The 22748-nt window shown below is 49.7% G+C and overlaps 1 protein-coding gene across 3 annotated transcripts in view; it reads left to right on the top strand.

Annotated features, from left to right (window-relative positions):
* The window catches only part of LOC135552400 (RNA-binding motif, single-stranded-interacting protein 3-like), a 250210-nt gene that overhangs the window by 192930 nt on the left and 34532 nt on the right, over nucleotides 1-22748 (top strand). For all 3 annotated transcript variants that reach the window (XM_064983986.1, XM_064983984.1, XM_064983985.1), the window contains 2 exons: nucleotides 2693-2799; nucleotides 18973-19016. In XM_064983986.1, coding sequence (XP_064840058.1) covers nucleotides 2693-2799; nucleotides 18973-19016 — 151 coding nt within the window. The remainder of the gene's footprint in view (nucleotides 1-2692; nucleotides 2800-18972; nucleotides 19017-22748) is intronic.

Genomic DNA, 22748 nt, shown 5'->3' with positions numbered 1-22748 from the left:
TCTCTCTCTGTCTCCCCCTCTCTCTCTCTCTCTCTCTCTCTCTCTCTCTCTCTCTGTCTGTCTCTCATCTCTACAGTTCCCTTCTACACAGAGATACCAATCTCGCTGGCACGCACAAGAAAAACAAAAAGGGGACGGACACAGTAAAGACCCCCCCCCCCCCCCCCCACCACCACCACCACCACCGCTCGCTAAGGGCTTTTTCTTCTTTGTTTTTCTTTCATTCCAGCCCTCGGTGGCTCTGTCTTTCCTCTGACTTTGCATCTGGTTTGAAACTTACCTGCTCTTAGTGGGAGAACATGGCCTTCAGAGAGTTCTTCTGACAACTACTTCTCACGCAGAAAACCCAACTTGTTATGGCAATTATGTCTTGGTGCTGCTGGGATTATCTACATTATCTATATATGGGACTATGTCCAGGAGTTGAGATCCCATGAAATGTCAATTGATAAGCTGCAATTAGCCAATCCTGGCCGCTGCCTCTTGTGTGTGCGGATAGTCCATTGATGTTTTGAGGCTACTTCCTGGGTGACTGTATGGGATCTGATATTAAATAACAGACGTGATGAATGGCTATGTTTCCCCCATCGGTGTGAGTGTGACATTTCTCCCTAAGTGACTTGCAATGTTTCTCTCACTGCATATAATGTAGCTGCTAGCATCAGCACGTGGATAGACTCCCCCCTGTGGTCATTCAGAGAACAACTCACATTCTCATCCGAACACTGGACTGGAGCCCGATGAGAAGCCTTACCGGTTGCAGAGTGGAGGGAAAAAAGCATAAAGATGAAAAGTAGGAATGGGCAGAAAAGCTGTTCTAAGGAAATAACCAGGATTGTATAGGAGGGAACGGGAATGCCTCGCAGAAATGCGCTTTGGCTGACAGAGCACTGAAACAATACCGTATCTACGCAATTTATGAGAGCGATTACTCTGGTTATTATTTCAACAATACCCAGCTATGCTCTTTCAAGGGCTGCCAGTGGGGCTGAGGCTGGGGGAAGGAAGGGCCTTGCCAAGACTAAGTGTCTGGGAGTTTCACAAGGCACTCGGAGGGAGGGAGGGAGGGAGGGAGGGAGGGAGGGAGGGAGGGAGGGAGGGAGGGAGGGAGGGAGGGAGGGAGGGAGGGAGGGAGGGAGGGAGGGAGGGAGGGAGGGAGGGGGAGGGACACTTCAAAAGGGCTCAGGTTCTTCAGAAGGGTTACTGTTTCAGTCTTCCTGATGTTGGTTTCTGTTTTCACTAACCCCTCTCTCTCTCTCTCTCTCTCTCTCTCTCTCTTTCTCTCTCTCTCTCTTTCTCACTCTCTCTCTCTTTCTCTCACTCTCTCTCTTTCTCTCACTGTCTGTCTGTCTCTCTCTCTCTATCTGTCCCGCTCTCTCTCTCTATCTGTCTCGCTCTCGCTCTCTGTCTCGCTCTCTCTCTCTCTCTCGCTCTCTCTCTGTGTCTCTCTCTCTCTCTCTCTCAAATTCAAATTCAAACTGCTTTATTGGCATGAAAAACATTGTGTCAATATTGCCAAAGCAACAATGTATACAATATACATTGTAACAAAATTCTAAATGATAGCAAATATAAAATATAAAAGTGTAGTAAATAATAATACAAAATTAAATACAAAAATAATAATAATTACAGTAATAACAATAATAGCAATAACAATTAAGTTACTGCTTACTATGCAGATGTTATTATTCAGTGTCCCTCAGGCTATGGCAGGAAAATACATATTTGGCTGCAAGAGGAGCCATTGCTCCTTCGCCCATGAGTATTCTTAGTTTTTCCTCTGGGTTCAATTTGTAAAAATTTGGAATATGTTTAGTAATTTCTGTGAATAATGAATCTCTTTGTGAGGAATATTTATCACAGTAAAGGAGAAAGTGCATCTCTGTCTCTACCTCCCCTGTTATGCAGTGACCACAGTGATCTCTCTCTCTCTCTGTCTCCCTCTGTCTCTCTCTCTGTCTCTCTCTCTCTCTCTGGCACTCTCTCTCTCTCTCTCTCTGTCTCTCTGTCTCCCTCTGTCTCTCTCTCTGTCTCTCTCTCTCTCTGGCACTCTCTCTCTCTCTCTCTCTCTCTGTCTCTCTCTCTCTCTGTCTCTCTCCCTCTCTCTCTCTCTCTCTCGCTCTCTCTCTGGCTCTCTCTCTCTCGCTCTCTCTCTCTCTGTGTCTCTCTCTCTGTCTCTCTCTGTCTCCCTCTCTCTCTCTCTTTCTCTCTCTCTATGTCTCTCTCTGTCTCTCTCTCTCTCTGTGTCTCTCTCTGTCTCGCGCTCTCTCTCTATCTCTGTCGCTCTCTCTCTCTCTGTCTTCCTCTCTCTCTCCCTCTCTCTCCCTCTCTGTCTCTCTCTGTGTCTCTCACTGTCTCTCTCTGTGTCTCTCTCTGTCTCTCTCTCTCTGTGTCTCTCTCTCTCTGTCTCTCTCTCTCTGTCTCCCTCTCTCTGGCTCTCTGTCTCTCTCTCTGTCTGTCTCTCTCCCCCTCTGGCTCTCTGTCTCTCTCTCTGTCTCTCTCTCTCCCTCTCTGTCTCTCTCTCTGTCTCTCTGTCTCTGTCTCTCGCTCTGTCTCTCTCTCTGTCTCTCTCTCTGTCTCCTTCTCTCTGTCTCCCTCTCTGTCTCCCTCTCTCTGTCTCTCTCTTGCTCTCTCTCTTTGTCTCTCTCTCTCTCTCTCTCTGTCTCTCTCTCTTTCTCTCTCTCTGCAGCCCCCAATGAGCCTTTACTGTGCAAATTCGCTGATGGAGGGCAGAAGAAACGCCAGAGCCAGAGCAAGTACCCACAGAACGGGCGGCCATGGCACAGGGAAGGCGAGGTAAGCCACTAGCTCATTACAGCCTCCATTTTGGTTCCATAGGTACAGCCATCCGGCAGTTACCATTAACCCTCCATTACATACCACCTACTCATGGCACTGGAATGACGTTTGGTTAAGAAAGTGGGCATTTAACCTCTGAGGTAATGGCAGTCTTAAAAATCGGTCGTTTAGGTCCCCTCCCAAAGGTCTTTTAGGATTCCGAAACATGTGGGTCCATGTACACCACGACAGGCTGTCTCCCATGTTTAAGGGTGGCGCTGGTAGTGGAAAAAAGCACTTTAAGTATCGATCCAAACCTTCAGAATAAGAGTTGACATGTAAATTGCGTTTGAAGGTTGTATGAGTCTGCTGTCAAGGCTACCAAACATATTAGTGTTCCTCTCATGGTTCATAGTGGTTCAGGCCTATAAATTGGATCCATAACATATTCAGCAGTTACAGCCTACAAGGGGAAGGGCAGTCGGGGGGTTCATGCGGGTCTACACCCCTACGGATAATGTGAACTTGCAGGGGCTGACAGTTGTGCTGAAGCTGCACGGTAGAGAGGAAAGGAAGATATATCGTCTCTCTATTGAGATGGGCCTGGCTGTGTGTCCTTCACGTAACATGCTCTCAGTCTGTCGGCTTGTAGGTTGTGTGTGTGTGAAGTTTGTGTGTGCTTTGCAAGCATATGTTTGTGTGTGAACGTCCATCACAGACTCAGCAGCCCAAACACAGAGCCCGGTGAGGCCTGTTTACCCTAACAGCCCGTTGCTACAGAGCCTCACACACTGACAGGGTCAGCTGATTACACTTGACGTGAGGTAAGGGGGGGGGGGGTGCAGCATCTGGAAAGAGGAGAGAAGAAAGGAGGCAGCATCGCAAGAGGAGACAGAACACACAACAACACTCTCTCTCATCTCTCTGTCCTGACCCACTCTCTCCTCCCTCTCTCTCATCTCTCCTTCCTGACCCCCTCTCTCCTCCCTCTCTCTCATCTCTCTGTCCTGACCCCCTCTCTCCTCCCTCTCTCTCATCTCTCCTTCCTGACCTCCTCTCTCCTCCCTCTCTATCATCTCTCCTTCCTGACCCCCTCTCTCCTCCCTCTCTCATCTCTCCTTCCTGACCCCCTCTCTCCTCCCTCTCTCTCATCTCTCTGTCCTGACCCCCTCTCTCCTCCCTCTCTCTCATCTCTCCTTCTTGACCCCCTCTCTCCTCCCTCTCTCTCATCTCTCCTTCCTGACCCCCTCTCTCCTCCCTCTCTCTCATCTCTCCTTCCTGACCCCCTCTCTCTTCCCTCTCTCTCATCTCTCCTTCCTGACTCCCTCTCTCCTCCCTCTCTCTCATCTCTCTGTCCTGACTCCCTCTCTCCTCCCTCTCTCTCATCTCTCCTTCCTGACCCCCTCTCTCCACCCTCTCTCATCTCTCCTTCCTGACCCCCTCTCTCCTCCCATCTCTCTCATCTCTCTGTCCTGACCCCCTCTCTCCTCCCTCCCTCTCATCTCTTTTCCTGACCCCCTCTCTCCTCCCTCCCTCTCATCTCTCTTTCCTGACCCCCTCTCTCCTCCCTCCCTCTCATCTCTCTGTCCTGACCCCCTCTCTCCTCCCTCTCTCTCATCTCTCTGTCCTGACCCACTCTCTCCTCCCTCTCTCTCATCTCTCTGTCCTGACCCCCTCTCTCCTCCCTCTCTCATCTCTCTTTCCTGACCCCCTCTCTCCTCCCTCCCTCTCATCTCTCTGTCCTGACCCCATCTCTCCTCCCTCCCTCTCTCATCTCTCCTCCCCCTCCCCTCTCTCATCTCTCCTCCCCTCCCCCTCTCTCATCTCTTCTCCCTCTCCTCCTTCTCTCTCATCTCTTCTCCCTCTCCTCCTTCTCTCTCATCTCTTCTCCCTCTCCTCCACCTCTCATCTCTCCTCCCCTCTCTCATCTCTTCTCCCTCTCCTCCTCTCTCTCATCTCTTCTCCCTCTCCTACCTCTCTCTCATCTCTCCTACCTCTCTCTCATCTCTCCTCCCTCTCCCACCTCTCTCATCTCTCCTACCTCTCTCTGATCTCTCCTCCATCTCCTACCTCTCATCTCTCCTACCTCTCTCATCTCTCCTCCCTCTCCTCCTTCTCTCTCATCTATCCTCCCTCTCCTCCTTCTCTCTCATCTATCCTCCCTCTCTCCTCCCTCTCTCTCATCTCTCCTTCCTGACTCCCTCTCTCCTCCCTCTCTCATCTCTCTGTCCTGACTCCCTCTCTCCTCCCTCTCTCTCATCTCTCATTCCTGATCCCCTCTCTCCACCCTCTCTCTCATCTCTCCTTCCTGACCCCCTCTCTCCTCCCATCTCTCTCATCTCTCTGTCCTGACCCCCTCTCTCCTCCCTCCCTCTCATCTCTCTTTCCTGACCCCCTCTCTCCTCCCTCCCTCTCATCTCTCTTTCCTGACCCCCTCTCTCCTCCCTCCCTCTCATCTCTCTGTCCTGACCCCATCTCTCCTCCCTCCCTCTCTCATCTCTCCTCCCCCTCCCCCTCTCTCATCTCTCCTCCCCCTCCCCCTCTCTCATCTCTTCTCCCTCTCCTCCTTCTCTCTCATCTCTTCTCCCTCTCCTCCTTCTCTCTCATCTCTTCGCCCTCTCCTCTCCCTCTCCTTACACTTGACGTGAGGTAAGGGGGGGGGGGGTGCAGCATCTGGAAAGAGGAGAGAAGAAAGGAGGCAGCATCGCAAGAGGAGACAGAACACACAACAACACTCTCTCTCATCTCTCTGTCCTGACCCACTCTCTCCTCTCTCTCTCTCATCTCTCCTTCCTGACCCCCTCTCTCCTCCCTCTCTCTCATCTCTCTGTCCTGACCCCCTCTCTCCTCCCTCTCTCTCATCTCTCCTTCCTGACCCCCTCTCTCCTCCCTCTCTCTCATCTCTCCTTCCTGACCCCCTCTCTCCTCCCTCTCTCATCTCTCCTTCCTGACCCCCTCTCTCCTCCCTCTCTCTCATCTCTCCTTCCTTACCCCCTCTCTCCTCCCTCTCTCTCATCTCTCCTTCCTGACCCCCTCTCTCTTCCCTCTCTCTCATCTCTCCTTCCTGACTCCCTCTCTCCTCCCTCTCTCTCATCTCTCTGTCCTGACTCCCTCTCTCCTCCCTCTCTCTCATCTCTCTGTCCTGACTCCCTCTCTCCTCCCTCTCTCTCATCTCTCATTCCTGACCCCCTCTCTCCACCCTCTCTCTCATCTCTCCTTCCTGACTCCCTCTCTCCTCCCTCTCTCTCATCTCTCTGTCCTGACTCCCTCTCTCCTCCCTCTCTCTCATCTCTCCTTCCTGACCCCCTCTCTCCACCCTCTCTCTCATCTCTCCTTCCTGACCCCTCTCTCCTCCCATCTCTCTCATCTCTCTGTCCTGACCCCTCTCTCCTCCCTCCCTCTCATCTCTCTTTCCTGACCCCCTCTCCTCCCTCCCTCTCATCTCTCTGTCCTGACCCCCTCTCTCCTCCCTCTCTCTCATCTCTCTGTCCTGACCCACTCTCTCCTCCCTCTCTCTCATCTCTCTGTCCTGGCCCCCTCTCTCTCATCTCTCTGTCCTGAACCACTCTCTCCTCCCTCTCTCTCATCTCTCCTCCCTCCCTCTCTCATCTCTCCTCCCCCTCCCCCTCTCTCATCTCTCCTCCCCCTCCCCCTCTCTCATCTCTTCTCCCTCTCCTCCTTCTCTCTCATCTCTTCTCCCTCTCCTCCTTCTCTCTCATCTCTTCTCCCTCTCCTCCACCCCTCATCTCTCCTCCCCCTCTCTCATCTCTTCTCCCTCTCCTCCTTCTCTCTCATCTCTTCTCCCTCTCCTCCCTCTCTCTCATCTCTCCTACCTCTCTCTCATCTCTCCTCCCTCTCCTACCTCTCTCATCTCTCCTACCTCTCTCTGATCTCTCATCCATCTCCTACCTCTCTCATCTCTCCTACCTCTCTCATCTCTCCTCCCTCTCCTCCTTCTCTCTCATGTATCCTCCCTCTCCTCCTTCTCTCTCATCTATCCTCCCTCTCCTCCCTCTCTCTCATCTCTCCTTCCTGACTCCCTCTCTCCTCCCTCTCTCTCATCTCTCTGTCCTGACTCCCTCTCTCCTCCCTCTCTCTCATCTCTCATTCCTGACCCCCTCTCCACCCTCTCTCTCATCTCTCCTTCCTGACCCCCTCTCTCCTCCCATCTCTCTCATCTCTCTGTCCTGACCCCCTCTCTCCTTCCTCCCTCTCATCTCTCTTTCCTGACCCCCTCTCTCCTCCCTCCCTCTCATCTCTCTGTCCTGACCCCATCTCTCCTCCCTCCCTCTCTCATCTCTCCTCCCCCTCACCCTCTCTCATCTCTCCTCCCCCTCCCCCTCTCTCATCTCTTCTCCCTCTCCTCCTTCTCTCTCATCTCTTCTCCCTCTCCTCCTTCTCTCTCATCTTTTCTCCCTCTCCTCCACCTCTCATCTCTCCTCCCCCTCTCTCATCTCTTCTCCCTCTCCTCCTTCTCTCTCATCTCTTCTCCCTCTCCTACCTCTCTCTCATCTCTCCTACCTCTCTCTCATCTCTCCTCTCTCTCCTACCTCTCTCATCTCTCCTAACTCTCTCTGATCTCTCCTCCATCTCCTACCTCTCTCATCTCTCCTACCTCTCTCATCTCTCCTCCCTCTCCTCCTTCTCTCTCATCTATCCTCCCTCTCATCCTTCTCTCTCATCTATCCTCTCTCTCCTCCCTCTCTCTCATCTCTCCTTCCTGACCCCCTCTCTCCACCCTCTCTCTCATCTCTCCTTCCTGACCCCCTCTCTCCTCCCTCTCTCTCATCTCTCCTTCCACACCCCCTCTCTCCTCCCTCTCTATCATCTCTCCTTCCTGACCCCCTCTCTCCTCCCTCTCTCTCATCTCTCCTTCCTGACCCCCTCTCTCCTCCCTCTCTCTCATCTCTCTGTCCTGACCCCCTCTCTCCTCCCTCTCTCTCATCTCTCCTTCCTGACCCCCTCTCTCCTCCCTCTCTCTCATCTCTCCTTCCTGACCCCCTCTCTCCTCCCTCTCTCTCATCTCTCCTTCCTGACCCCCTCTCTTCCCTCTCTCATCTCTCCTTCCTGACTCCCTCTCTCCTCCCTCTCTCTCATCTCTCTGTCCTGACTCCCTCTCTCCTCCCTCTCTCTCATCTCTCCTTCCTGACCCCCTCTCTCCACCCTCCCTCTCATCTCTTTTCCTGACCCCCTCTCTCCTCCCTCCCTCTCATCTCTCTGTCCTGACCCCCTCTCTCCTCCCTCTCTCTCATCTCTCTGTCCTGACCCACTCTCTCCTCCCTCTCTCTCATCTCTCTGTCCTGACCCCCTCTCTCCTCCCTTTCTCTCACATCTCTGTCCTGGCCCCCTCTCTCTCATCTCTCTGTCCTGAACCACTCTCTCCTCTCTCATCTCTCCTCCCTCCCTCTCTCATCTCTCCTCCCCCTACCCCTCTCTCATCTCTCCTCCCCCTACCCCTCTCTCATCTCTTCTCCCTCTCCTCCTTCTCTCTCATCTCTTCTCCCTCTCCTCCTTCTCTCTCATCTCTTCTCCCTCTCCTCCACCTCTCATCTCTCCTCCCCCTCTCTCATCTCTTCTCCCTCTCCTCCTCTCTCTCATCTCTTCTCCCTCTCCTACCTCTCTCTCATCTCTCCTACCTCTCTCTCATCTCTCCTCCCTCTCCTACCTCTCTCATCTCTCCTACCTCTCTCTGATCTCTCCTCCATCTCCTACCTCTCTCATCTCTCCTACCTCTCTCATCTCTCCTCCCTCTCCTCCTTCTCTCTCATCTATCCTCCCTCTCCTCCTTCTCTCTCATCTATCCTCCCTCTCCTCCCTCTCTCTCATCTCTCCTTCCTGACTCCCTCTCTCCTCCCTCTCTCTCATCTCTCTGTCCTGACTCCCTCTCTCCTCCCTCTCTCTCATCTCTCCTTCCTGACCCCCTCTCTCCACCCACTCTCTCATCTCTCCTTCCTGACCCCCTCTCTCCTCCCATCTCTCTCATCTCTCTGTCCTGACCCCCTCTCTCCTCCCTCCCTCTCATCTCTCTTTCCTGACCCCCTCTCTCCTCCCTCCCTCTCATCTCTCTTTCCTGACCCCCTCTCTCCTCCCTCCCTCTCATCTCTCTGTCCTGACCCCATCTCTCCTCCCTCCCTCTCTCATCTCTCCTCCCCCTCCCCCTCTCTCATCTCTCCTCCCCCTCCCCCTCTCTCATCTCTTCTCCCTCTCCTCCTTCTCTCTCATCTCTTCTCCCTCTCCTCCTTCTCTCTCATCTCTTCGCCCTCTCCTCTCCCTCTCCTTACACTTGACGTGAGGTAAGGGGGGGGTGCAGCATCTGGAAAGAGGAGAGAAGAAAGGAGGCAGCATCGCAAGAGGAGACAGAACACACAACAACACTCTCTCTCATCTCTCTGTCCTGACCCACTCTCTCCTCCCTCTCTCTCATCTCTCCTTCCTGACCCCCTCTCTCCTCCCTCTCTCTCATCTCTCCTTCCTGACCCCCTCTCTCCTCCCTCTCTCTCATCTCTCCTTCCTGACCCCCTCTCTCCTCCCTCTCTCTCATCTCTCCTTCCTGACCCCCTCTCTCCTCCCTCTCTCTCATCTCTCCTTCCTTACCCCCTCTCCCCCCCTCTCTCATCTCTCCTTCCTGACCCCCTCTCTCTTCCCTCTCTCTCATCTCTCCTTCCTGACACCCTCTCTCCTCCCTCTCTCTCATCTCTCAGACCTGACTCCCTCTCTCCTCCCTCTCTCTCATCTCTCCTTCCTGACCCCCTCTCCACCCTCTCTCTCATCTCTCCTTCCTGTCCCCCTCTCTCCTCCCATCTCTCTCATCTCTCTGTCCTGACCCCCTCTCTCCTCCCTCCCTCTCATCTCTCTTTCCTGACCCCCTCTCTCCTCCCTCCCTCTCATCTCTCTGTCCTGACCCCCTCTCTCCTCCCTCTCTCTCATCTCTCTGTCCTGACCCACTCTCTCCTCCCTCTCTCTCATCTCTCTGTCCTGACCCCCTCTCTCCTCCCTTTCTCTCACCTCTCTGTCCTGGCCCCCTCTCTCTCATCTCTCTGTCCTGAACCACTCTCTCCTCCCTCTCTCATCTCTCCTCCCTCCCTCTCTCATCTCCCCTCCCCCTCCCCCTCTCTCATCTCTCCTCTCCCTCCCCCTCTCTCATCTCTTCTCCCTCTCCTCCTTCTCTCTCATCTCTTCTCCCTCTCCTCCTTCTCTCTCATCTCTTCTCCCTCTCCTCCACCTCTCATCTCTCCTCCCCCTCTCTCATCTCTTCTCCCTCTCCTCCTTCTCTCTCATCTCTTCTCCCTCTCCTACCTCTCTCTCATCTCTCCTACCTCTCTCTCATCTCTCCTCCCTCTCCTACCTCTCTCATCTCTCCTACCTCTCTCTGATCTCTCATCCATCTCCTACCTCTCTCATCTCTCCTACCTCTCTCATCTCTCCTCCCTCTCCTCCTTCTCTCTCATGTATCCTCCCTCTCCTCCTTCTCTCTCATCTATCCTCCCTCTCCTCCCTCTCTCTCATCTCTCCTTCCTGACTCCCTCTCTCCTCCCTCTCTCTCATCTCTCTGTCCTGACTCCCTCTCTCCTCCCTCTCTCTCATCTCTCATTCCTGACCCCCTCTCTCCACCCTCTCTCTCATCTCTCCTTCCTGACCCCCTCTCTCCTCCCATCTCTCTCATCTCTCTGTCCTGACCCCCTCTCTCCTTCCTCCCTCTCATCTCTCTTTCCTGACCCCCTCTCTCCTCCCTCCCTCTCATCTCTCTGTCCTGACCCCATCTCTCCTCCCTCCCTCTCTCATCTCTCCTCCCCCTCCCCCTCTCTCATCTCTCCTCCCCCTCCCCCTCTCTCATCTCTTCTCCCTCTCCTCCTTCTCTCTCATCTCTTCTCCCTCTCCTCCTTCTCTCTCATCTCTTCTCCCTCTCCTCCACCTCTCATCTCTCCTCCCCCTCTCTCATCTCTTCTCCCTCTCCTCCTTCTCTCTCATCTCTTCTCCCTCTCCTACCTCTCTCTCATCTCTCCTACCTCTCTCTCATCTCTCCTCTCTCTCCTACCTCTCTCATCTCTCCTACCTCTCTCTGATCTCTCCTCCATCTCCTACCTCTCTCATCTCTCCTACCTCTCTCATCTCTCCTCCCTCTCCTCCTTCTCTCTCATCTATCCTCCCTCTCATCCTTCTCTCTCATCTATCCTCTTTCTCCTCCCTCTCTCTCATCTCTCCTTCCTGACCCCCTCTCTCCACCCTCTCTCTCATCTCTCCTTCCTGACCCCCTCTCTCCTCCCATCTCTCTCATCTCTCTGTCCTGACCCCCTCTCTCCTCCCTCCCTCTCATCTCTCTTTCCTGACCCCCTCTCTCCTCCCTCCCTCTCATCTCTCTGTCCTGACCCCCTCTCTCCTCCCTCTCTCTCATCTCTCTGTCCTGACCCACTCTCTCCTCCCTCTCTCTCATCTCTCTGTCCTGACCCCCTCTCTCCTCCCTTTCTCTCACCTCTCTGTCCTGGCCCCCTCTCTCTCATCTCTCTGTCCTGAACCACTCTCTCCTCCCTCTCTCTCATCTCTCCTCCCTCCCTCTCTCATCTCTCCTCCCCCTCCCCCTCTCTCATCTCTCCTCCCCCTCCCCCTCTCTCATCTCTTCTCCCTCTCCTCCTTCTCTCTCATCTCTTCTCCCTCTCCTCCTTCTCTCTCATCTCTTCTCCCTCTCCTCCACCTCTCATCTCTCCTCCCCCTCTCTCATCTCTTCTCCCTCTCCTCCTTCTCTCTCATCTCTTCTCCCTCTCCTACCCCTCTCTCATCTCTCCTACCTCTCTCTCATCTCTCCTCCCTCTCCTACCTCTCTCATCTCTCCTACCTCTCTCTGATCTCTCCTCCATCTCCTACCTCTCTCATCTCTCCTCCCTCTCCTCCTTCTCTCTCATCTATCCTCCCTCTCCTCCTTCTCTCTCATCTATCCTCCCTCTCCTCCTTCTCTCTCATCTCTCCTCCCTCTCCTCCTTCTCTCTCATCTCTTCTCCCTCTCTTCCCTCTCTCATCTCTCCTCCTTCTCTCTCATCTATCCTCCCTCTCCTCATTCTCTCTCATCTCTCCTCCCTCTCCTCCTTCTCTCTCATCCTTTCTCCCTCTCTCTCATCTCTTCTCCTTCTCTCTCATCTCTTCTCCCTCTCCTCCTTCTCTCTCATCTCTTCTCCCTCTCCTCCTTCTCTCATCTCTTCTCCCTCTCATTCTCTCTCATCTCTTCTCCCTCTCCTTCTCTCTCATCTCTCCTACCTCTCTCTCAACTCTCCTCCCTTTCCTACCTCTCTCTCATCTCTCCTCCCTCTCCTCCCTCTCTCTCTCTCATCTCCCTCTCCTCCTTCTCTCTCATCTCTCCTCCTTCTCTATCATCTCTCCTCCCTCTCCTCCCTCTCTCTCATCTTTCCTACCTCAACCCCCACACAGTAACAGTCCTTAGATTAAACTGCTTGCATCTCACATACAGATTAACAACATCAGATCGGATGAGTTTTACATCTCTTCTCCCTTGTCTCCCCCATTTCCTCCCTCCTTCCCTCCCTCCTTTCTTCCCCTTGCTATGATTGAGAGTGCTAGCACATACGTACATATGCACATGTGTGTTTGCTTACATTTGTTCGTACCGTTGTGTGTGTGTGTGTGTGTGTGTGTGTGTGTGTGTGTGTGTGTGTGTGTGTGTGTGTGTCAGCGATGCCCCCACAGTCATTGATCAGCAGCACAGCCAGGGTCTGGAGATAGGCATCACATGTGAGTCTGTTTATCAGACGTTCTCCGGTCCTTCACCAAGGGCCTCCCGTTCCGTGGCCAGATGAAGAGGGCCTCCCGTTCCGCGGCCAGATGAAGAGGGGCTCCCGTTCCGCGGCCAGATGAAGAGGGGCTCCCGTTCCGCGGCCAGATGAAGAGGGGCTCCCGTTCCGCGGCCAGATGAAGAGGGCCTCCCGTTCCGCGGCCAGATGAAGAGGGCCTCCTGCCCGCGGCCAGATGAAGAGGGCCTCCGCTCCGCGGCCAGATGAAGAGGGCCTCCCGTTCCGCGGCCAGATGAAGAGGGCCTCCCGTTCCGCGGCCAGATGAAGAGGGCCTCCCGTTCCGCGGCCAGATGAAGAGGGCCTCCCGTTCCGCGGCCAGATGAAGAGGGCCTCCCGCCCGCGGCCAGATGAAGAGGGCCTCCTGCCCGCGGCCAGATGAAGAGGGCCTCCCGCCCGCGGCCAGATGAAGAGGGCCTCCCGCCCGCGGCCAGATGAAGAGGGGCTCCGCCCGCGGCCAGATGAAGAGGGCCTCCCGTTCCGCGGCCAGATGAAGAGGGCCTCCCGTTCCGCGGCCAGATGAAGAGGGCCTCCCGTTCCGCGGCCAGATGAAGAGGGCCTCCCGTTCCGCGGCCAGATGAAGAGGGGCTCCCGTTCCGCGGCCAGATGAAGAGGGCCTCCCGTTCCGCGGCCAGAGGAGGAGGGCCTCCCGTTCCGCGGCCAGAGGAGGAGGGCCTCCCGTTCCGCGGCCAGAGGAGGAGGGCCTCCCGTTCCGCGGCCAGAGGAGGAGGGCCTCCCGTTCCGCGGCCAGAGGAGGAGGGCCTCCCGTTCCGCGGCCAGTGGAGGAGGGCCTCCCGTTCCGCGGCCAGAGGAGGAGGGCCTCCCGTTCCGCGGCCAGTGGAGGAGGGCCTCCCGTTCCACGACCAGTAGAGGAGGGCCTCCCGTTCCACGACCAGTAGAGGAGGGCCTCCCGGCGCACGCCATTTGCTACGTTCTCCATCTATACCCTTTTTGAAGTCAGCCAAACTCCCAGAACACATCAGGGGTCTAGTAGAGCAGCAAGCAACCGCATTGTGGCGTGATTAGTCAGGAGTCTGTTTTCATCTAAGTGACTATGAGACATGCAAATGCTCTCTCAAGCATGTCACATCTTTCAAATGATGTGCGCTTACACACACACACGCGAGATCCTACTCTGTAGGAGTCACACATGCTCGCTCACACACACACACACACACACACACACACACACACACACACACACACACACACACACACACACACACACACACACACACACACACACACACATGACATACACTCATACACACACACCCTAAATTATTAAATCGTTAACACACACAGGTAGTCTCACAAAGTCACACTAGCTCAAGTGCTTTCTCTTGGGGAAAGTGTTCATATGTGAAAAACCACGGGATTCTCCGGTTTGAAAGAAATCCTGACAGATGTTTTTGAGAGAGCGAGAGGGTGTGTGTCCTACAGCCGGACACCATGGGTGGGGTTTCCTGTGGACGTCCAGTACAGGCATTCTTCCAGCTGTCTTTCTGTCACACCCACATACTGTACTACAGTATACACACACACTCTCACACACTTCCTCCCTCTGTCTCTCATTCACACGCTCCATCTTCTTCTCTTTCTGTCACACCCACATACTGTACTACAGTATACACACACACTCTCACACACTTCCTCCCGCTGTCTCTCATTCACACGCTCCACATTCCTGTCCTAGACATACACTGAGCGAATAAAACATTAGGAACACCTGCTCTTTCCATGACATAGACTGACCAGGTGAATCCAGGTGAAAGATATGATCCCTTATTGATGTCACTTGTTAAATCAACTTCAATCAGTATAGATGAAGGGGAGGAGACAGGATTGTTGGATTGTTGATGGATTGTTAAGCCTTGCGACATGGACTGTGTATGTGTGCCATTCAGAGGGTGAATGGGCAAGACAAATATAAGGGGGTATGGTAGTACAGTAGGTGCCGGGCGCACTGGTTTCTGTCAAGAACTGCAACGCTGCTGGGTTTTTCATGCTCAACAGTTTCCCGTGTGTATCAAGAAGGGTTCACCACCCAAATGACATCCAGTGAACTTGACACAACTGTGGGAAGCATTGGAGTCAACATGGGCCAGCATCCCTGTGGAACGCTTTCCACACCTCTTAGAGTCCATGTCCTGATGAATTGAGGAAGTTCTGAGGGCAAAAGGGGGTGCAACTCAATATTAGGAAGGTGTTCCTAATGTTTTGTGCCCTCAGTGTATACTCTCACTTCTTCTTCCTCACATACTCTCACTTCTTCTTCCTCACATACTCTCACTTCTTCTTCCTCACATACTCTCACTCTCTCTACTGTGTACTCTCTCTTCTATTTCTGTTTACTCCCTCTTCTTCTCTTTCTGTTTACTCTCTCTTCTTCTTTCTGTTTACTCTCTCTTCTTCTTTCTGTTTACTCTCTCTTCTCTTTCTGTTTAATATCTCTTCTTCTCTTTCTGTTTACTCTCTTCTTCTCTTTCTGTTTACTCTCTCTTCTTCTCTTTCTGTTTACTCTCTCTTCTTCTCTTTCTGTTTACTCTCTCTTCTTTTTCTGTATACTCTCTCTTCTCTTTCTGCTTACTCTCTCTTTCTGCTTACTCCCTCTTCTTCTCTTTCTGTTTACTCTCTCTTCTTCTCTTTCTGTTTACTCTCTCTTCTTCTCTTTCTGTTTACTCTCTCTTCTTCTCTTTCTGTTTACTCTCTCTTCTTCTCTTTCTGTTTACTCTCTCTTCTTCTCTTTCTGTTTACTCTCTCTTCTTCTCTTTCTGTTTACTCTCTCTTCTTCTCTTTCTGTTTACTCTCTCTTCTTCTCTTTCTGTTTACTCCCTCTTCTTCTCTTTCTGTTTACTCTCTCTTCTTCTCTTTCTGTTTACTCTCTCTTCTTCTCTTTCTGTTTACTCCCTCTTCTTCTCTTTCTGTTTACTCTCTCTTCTTCTCTTTCTGTTTACTCTCTCTTCTCTTTCTGTATACTCTCTCTTCTCTTTCTGCTTACTCTCTCTTCTCTTTCTGCTTACTCCCTCTTCTTCTCTTTCTGTTTACTCTCTCTTCTTCTCTTTCTGTTTACTCTCTTCTTCTCTTTCTGTTTACTCTCTCTTCTTCTTTCTGTTTACTCTCTCTTCTTCTCTTTCTGTTTAATCTTTCTGTTTACTCTCTCTTCTTCTCTTTCTGTTTACTCTCTCTTCTTCTCTTTCTGTTTACTCTCTCTTCTTCTCTTTCTGTTTACTCTCTCTTCTTCTCTTTCTGTTTACTCTCTCTTCTTCTCTTTCTGTTTACTCTCTTCTTCTCTTTCTGTTTACTCTCTCTTCTTCTCTTTCTGTTTACTCTCTCTTCTTCTTTCTGTTTACTCTCTCTTCTTCTCTTTCTGTTTAATCTTTCTGTTTACTCTCTCTTCTTCTCTTTCTGTTTACTCTCTCTTCTTCTCTTTCTGTTTACTCTCTCTTCTTCTCTTTCTGTTTACTCCCTCTTCTTCTCTTTCTGTTTACTCCCTCTTCTTCTCTTTCTGTTTACTCTCTCTTCTTCTCTTTCTGTTTACTCTCTCTTCTTCTCTTTCTGTTTACTCTCTCTTCTTCTCTTTCTGTTTACTCTCTCTTCTTCTCTTTCTGTATACTCTCTTTTCTTCTCTTTCTGCATACTCTCTCTTCTCTTTCTGCTTACTCCCTCTTCTTCTCTTTTTGTTTACTCTCTCTTCTTCTCTTTCTGTTTACTCTCTCTTCTTCTCTTTCTGTATACTCTCTCTTCTCTTTCTGTTTACTCTCTCTTCTCTTTCTGTTTACTCTCTCTTCTTCTCTTTCTGTTTACTCTCTTCTTCTCTTTCTGTTTACTCTCTCTTCTTCTCTTTCTGTTTACTCTCTCTTCTTCTCTTCCTGTTTACTGTCTTCTTCTCTTTCTGTTTACTCTCTCTTCTTCTCTTTCTGTTTACTCTCTCTTCTTCTCTTTCTGTTTACTCTCTCTTCTTCTCTTTCTGTTTACTCTCTCTTCTTCTCTTTCTGTTTACTCTCTCTTCTTCTCTTTCTGTTTACTCTCTCTTCTTCTCTTTCTGTTTACTCCCTCTTCTTCTCTTTCTGTTTACTCTCTCTTCTTCTCTTTCTGTTTACTCTCTCTTCTTCTCTTTCTGTTTACTCCCTCTTACATTTACATTTACATTTAAGTCATTTAGCAGACGCTCTTATCCAGAGCGACTTACAAATTCTTCTCTTTCTCTCTCTCCTCGTCTTCTCACTTTCTTTTTCTCTTTCTTACACACGTTCTCTCTCTCGCGCGCGCTTTGAACCTGACTCAACAACAGCATGCATAATCAGTCATGGCCATGCAGCCGACCCTTATGGGGGATTGTCTGTGTGAGCCAGGCAGCCATGGTGTGGAATTCATTAACACATGGAAGCAAGGGCACCACACACGGGACTTATCAGCCTCACCAGACAGCTGGCCCGGTCTGGGATGGCCATTAGCACGTAGAGGCGCACAGACGTAGACAAATACACACACAGACATAAATGCACACACACACATCCTGTCAGTGGAACATACAGGCACATACTCTATATGTACATGCATACATTCAAATACACACACACACACACACACACACACACACACACACACACACACACACACACACACACACACACACACACACACACACACACACACACACACACACACACACACACACACACACACACACACACACACATCCTGTCAGTGGAACATACAGGCACATACTCTATATGTACATGCATACATTCAAATACACACACACACACACACACATCCTGTCAGTGGAACATACAGGCACATACTCTATATGTACATGCATACGCTCAAATGCACACACATACACACACACACACACACTTCCTCCGCCAACACTCAAACATACGGATACTCTCTCAAATGCGAACACGCATACTCTCACACTCAAACACACTCACACGAAGGAACCCCACCCAGGACTACTGTTTATTTTTATTTTTTTAAATGATATGTTTATTATTTTCCAAATAAAAAAAGAAGACCGAGATACAAACATTGACCTTGTACTGTTGAATGGGATGGCACATTTACTGGACCAAACAGAACTTAACTCACACATACACAAATATTATACATGGTGAATATTATACATGGTAAATATTATACATGGTGAATATTATACATGGTAAATATTATACATGGTAAATATTATACATGGTAAATATTATACATGGTGAATATTATACATGGTGAATATTATAAATGGTAAATATTATACACAGTAAATATTATACATGGTGAATATTATACATGGTACATACTATAAATGGTACATATTATATATGGCACATACGATACACGGTACATATTATACATGGTGCATATTATACATGGTAAATATTATACATGGTGAATATTATACATGGTGAATATTATAACTGGTGCATATTATAACTGGTGCATATTATACATGGTAAATATTATAAATAGTAAATATTATAAATGGTAAATATTATAAATGGTGCATATTATAAGAAGACAGCATTCAATCATTACAATCTGTGTGGTTAAAGCAAAACTAAGTGGCCCAGTGAATGTTATGCTCATGCACGCACACATCCACAGTGGCCGTGTCACCCAGGGCTGATGCATCTGCTATGGGATTCATGTGGATCTCTGTTTCCCCTCACTCACGTGGGTGAGGTCCATCCCCTCTAGTTGCTGAGGGTCATTCCTCCTTTTTAGTTCACGCAAACTTCCTAGAGGAACGAGGGAGAGAGGGGGATGGAGAGAGATAGGGGAAGAGAGAGAGAGGTAGGGAGAGAGGGGGATGTAGAGAGAGAGGGGAAGAGAGAGAGGTAGGTAGAGAGGGGGATAGAGAGAGAGGGGAAGAGAGAGAGGTATGGAGAGAGGGGGATAGAGAGAGAGAGGTAGGGAGAGAGGGGGAGAGAGAGGTAGGGAGAGAGGGGGATAGAGAGAGAGAGAGAGGAAGAGAGTGTGGGAGAGAGGGGGGACAGAGGGAGAGAGAGATGGGGGAGATAAAAGTGTGCTGATGAAATCTGAAACCTCAGCAGCCTCCTGTGTTAAAGAAATGGGATTAGCCCTCATCTGGGAGAGAAGGCTTCGGGAATGCAGATGACGGATTGCAGGGAGAGAAAGGGAGAGAGGGAAAGAACACGAGAGAGTGGGAGAAAGAGGAAGAGAGACAAGGGCCTCACGCACTTTCATGCATTCGCTCACTGTCACTTCTTTCTCTCTGTCTCGCTCCCTCTCTCTCTCAAAGCTGGCATCGATCGTTGTCCCACATGCATAAAGTGTATTGAGATCCCGTTTGCTTCCTCTCTGTCAAATCCTGTCCATTATTGTGACTTGAAAATCAAGGATTAACCTGTAACGTGTCTCTCTTGTGTTGCAGACTGGTATGCAGTTAACATATGATCCTGCTGCTATGCAGAACGGGTAAGAGTCAGTCTGTACATCTCTGGCACCGTCCATCTCTCTGAGCAATCTGTACGACTTGTTCAATATGATTGTCTCTTGATTCATGTAGTGTGTGTGCACTTTGTTACTATTTACTTCAAATAATCTATAAGAGATGGAGTGATGGTCTCAGGTGTTAGTGCGTGCGTGTATTTCATGCCTGGTCGTGTGTGTGTGTGTGTGTGTGTGTGTGTGTGTGTGTGTGTGTGTGTGTGTGTGTGTGTGTGTGTGTGTGTGTGTGTGTGTGTGTGTGTGTGTGTGTGTGTGTGCCTTCGGTGCCTGTGTACGAAGGGGTGCAATGGAAATGAATGGCCTAGCAAAGTGTTCTATTTTTCCCTGTGGACTGTAACAGGAAGGGAAGGAGAGCTTTGAGTTCCATCCTCTCTCAATGTGTCCTCAGTCTGTGACAGGAAGGGAAGGAGAGCTTTGAGTTCCATCCTCTCTCAATGTGTCCTCAGTCTGTGACAGGAGGCTTCTCTCTCTCTCCCTGCTTCTCCCAGCTTCCCGAAACATTTATCTCAATGACTCTGGAATAAGACTGGATGAATGAATAGAATCTCATTAGATGGGCATATTAGAAACATAATAGTAAGCTGTGATTATGAGGCTCGAAAGAAATAAAAGAAAATAGCACATTGACCACTTAGTAGACATACACTACATGACCAAAAGTATGTGGACACCTGCTCGTCGAACATCTCATTCCAAAATCATGGGCATTAATACAGAGTTGGTCCCCCCTTTGCTGCTATAACAGTTTCCACTCTTCTGGGAAGGCTTTCCATTCGATGTTGGAACATTGCTGCGGGGACTTGCTTCCATTCAGCCACTAGAGCATCAGTGAGGTCGGGCACTGATGTTGTGCGATTAGTCCTGGCTCACAGTCGGTGTTCTAATTCATCCCAAAGGTGTTAGATGGGGTTGAGGTCAGGGCTCTGTGTAGGCCAGTCAAGTTCTTCCCCACCGATCTTGACAAACCCTTTCTGTATGGACCTCACTTTGTGCACGGGGGCATTGTCATGCTGAAACAGGAAAGGGCTTTCCCCACACTGTTGCCACAAAGTTGGAAGCACAGAATTGTCTAGAATGTCATTGTATGCTGTAGTGTTAAGATTTACCTTCACTGGAACTAAGTGACCTGGCTCGAACCATGAAAAACAGCCACAGACCATTATTCCTTCTCCACCAAACTTTACAGTCGGCACTATGCCTTGGGGCAGGTAGCGTTCTCCTGGCATCCACCAAACCTAGAATCATCCGTTGGACTGCCTAATGGAGAAGCGTGATTCATCACTCCAGAGAATGTGTTTCCACTGCTCCAGAGTCCAATGGCAGCGAGCTTTACACCACTCCAGACAACACTTGGCATTATCTATGGTAATCTTAGGCTTGTGTGCGGCAGCTCGGCCATGGAAACCCATTTCATGAAGCTCCCGACGAACAGTTCTGGTGCTGACGTTGCTTCCAGTGGCAGTTTGGAACTCGGTAGTGAGTACCACTTCGCGGCTGAGCCGTTGTTGTTCCTAGACATTTCCACTTCACAATAACAGCACTTAGAGTTGACCGGGGCAGCTCTAGCAGGGCAGAAATTTGACAAACTGACTTGTTGGAAAGGTGGCATCCTATGACGTTGCCACGTTGAAAGTCACTGACCACATACTTTTGTATATATAGTGTACATGGAGAATATATGTCTGCAGTATGTTGGGATTACTTCAAGGCTTTTAGTCTGTGACAATAGTTCTACTTTTAAAAGCCAAATGCTTTTTTACATTTTTATAATCAAATCTCAAGCAAGAATTTTGCTAGGACTGTCTGGGCCTGGTCTAAGAGGGGCCTAATGGAAGGAATATAGAACCTGAAAATGAGCAGTTATTGGCAGAGAGGTTTGAAACGCTCTTTTATTATTGGTCTATTAACTTATACCGCCTGCTCTACCAACTGAGCAAGGAGGACAACTTAGAGTGGTATAAAACCAGCTAGCGGATATAAATGACACCCAGGACTGTTGTAGATCTGAATCAACGTCACAACATGATGAAGTAGCCCACCACCTCTTTTCCCTAGAGCCCAACACTTTGGAATAGCCTTCTTTTAAATGCATTGAGTTTTTCCAACACTGTGGATTGAAGTCAGCCAGCAGCCTAAGCCAGTCAGCATTGTATAGCATTGTACTCCAGGCTACGGGCAGAAGCACACGACAACCCTTTTATCAGACGTTGACAAAGCTCAATTTGATTTGATAAAACCAGACTTTTCTATTGTGAAGCCAGAAGACGCTTCATGAAACTTTTATGCGCCCGACGGAACACAATATATTGCCTTGCGTTTGAGACAAAGACAACGACGAGCTATACCCTCACGTGGGAAGCTCTGTCTGCTCGGCCTCAAATACCGTCTGTGTGACTGAGGATCTGTGCATCGACCACGATGTGTGTAGTGTCTGTGGGTGGGTGTGTGTCTTGTGTGTTTGTAAGTGTGGATGTATCAAGGGACTAGAAAGGTCTTCTAGTAGAGAGATAGTCTCTGTGTATGGTCCATTCCTGTCCGTATGTGGACAGAGATTGGCTCAATGGATATGGAGTGCACATTTGAGTTGTTTTCCCCTAGCACACCTGATTCAAATCATAGGCCTGATTATGAGTTCATTTTTTCAATCAACTGTGTTAGTGCTAGGGGCAAAAACAAAAATGTGCACTTTGTTCGAGGTTATTGCATAAAAAGCCTAAGGCATTAACACACAAATATGCCTCCACATACGGGTGTCTATCTCTCTGTTACTTAGTAGAAAGTGTATGTAAATTGCCAGTCATCTTTTTGAAACAGTAGTTTATTAACCAAACATAAGCCCTTAATAAACACTTAATAGGCACCTTAATAATCATGATCATCCTGACATTTCAATGTAGTTGTAATGTTGTAATGCATGGAGTTGTAATGCATGGAGACCTACGGTGCATTCGGAGAGTATTCAGACCCCTTCCCTTTTTTTCACATTTTGTAACATTACAGCCTTATTATTGTTTTTCCCACTCATCAGTCTACACAAAATACCCCATAATGACAAAGCGAAAACAGTTTTTTCGAATTTTTAGCAGATTTATTCAAAATAAAAAACAGATACCTTATTTACATAAGAATTCAGACCCTTTTCAATGAGACTCGAAATTGAGCTCAGGTGCATCCTGTTTCCAAATTGATTGGACATGATTTGGACAGGCACACACCTGTTTAAAGTTGAAGTCGGAGGTTTACATACTCTTAGGTTGGAGTCATTCAAACTCGTTTTTCAGCCACTTCACAAATGTCTTGTTAACAGACTATAGTTTTGCCAAGTCGGTTAGGACATCTACTTTGTGCATGACAGTAGTAATTTTTCCAACAATTGTTTACAGGCAGATTATTTCACTTATAATTCACTGTATCACAATTCCCGTGGGTCAGAAGTTTCCATACACTAAGTCGACTGTGCCTTTTAATAGCTTGGAAAATTCCATAAAATTATGTCATGGCTTTAGAAGCTTCTGATAGGCTAATTGACATAATTTCAGGAATTGTGAAAAACTGAGTTTAAAGGTATTTGGATAAGGTGTATGTAAACGTCCCGACTTCAACTGTATATGAGGTCCCACAGTTGCCAGTGCATGTCAGTTCAAAACCAAGCCTTGAGGTTGAAGCATATGTCCTTAGAGCTCCGAGACAGGATTATGT

This window comes from Oncorhynchus masou, chromosome 13 (assembly GCF_036934945.1).
Source record: "Oncorhynchus masou masou isolate Uvic2021 chromosome 13, UVic_Omas_1.1, whole genome shotgun sequence".
In the NCBI taxonomy this organism is placed as follows: Eukaryota; Metazoa; Chordata; class Actinopteri; order Salmoniformes; family Salmonidae; genus Oncorhynchus; species Oncorhynchus masou.
The sequence above is the reverse complement of the archived record's forward strand: the minus strand, read 5'-3'. Positions and strand labels throughout refer to the sequence as shown.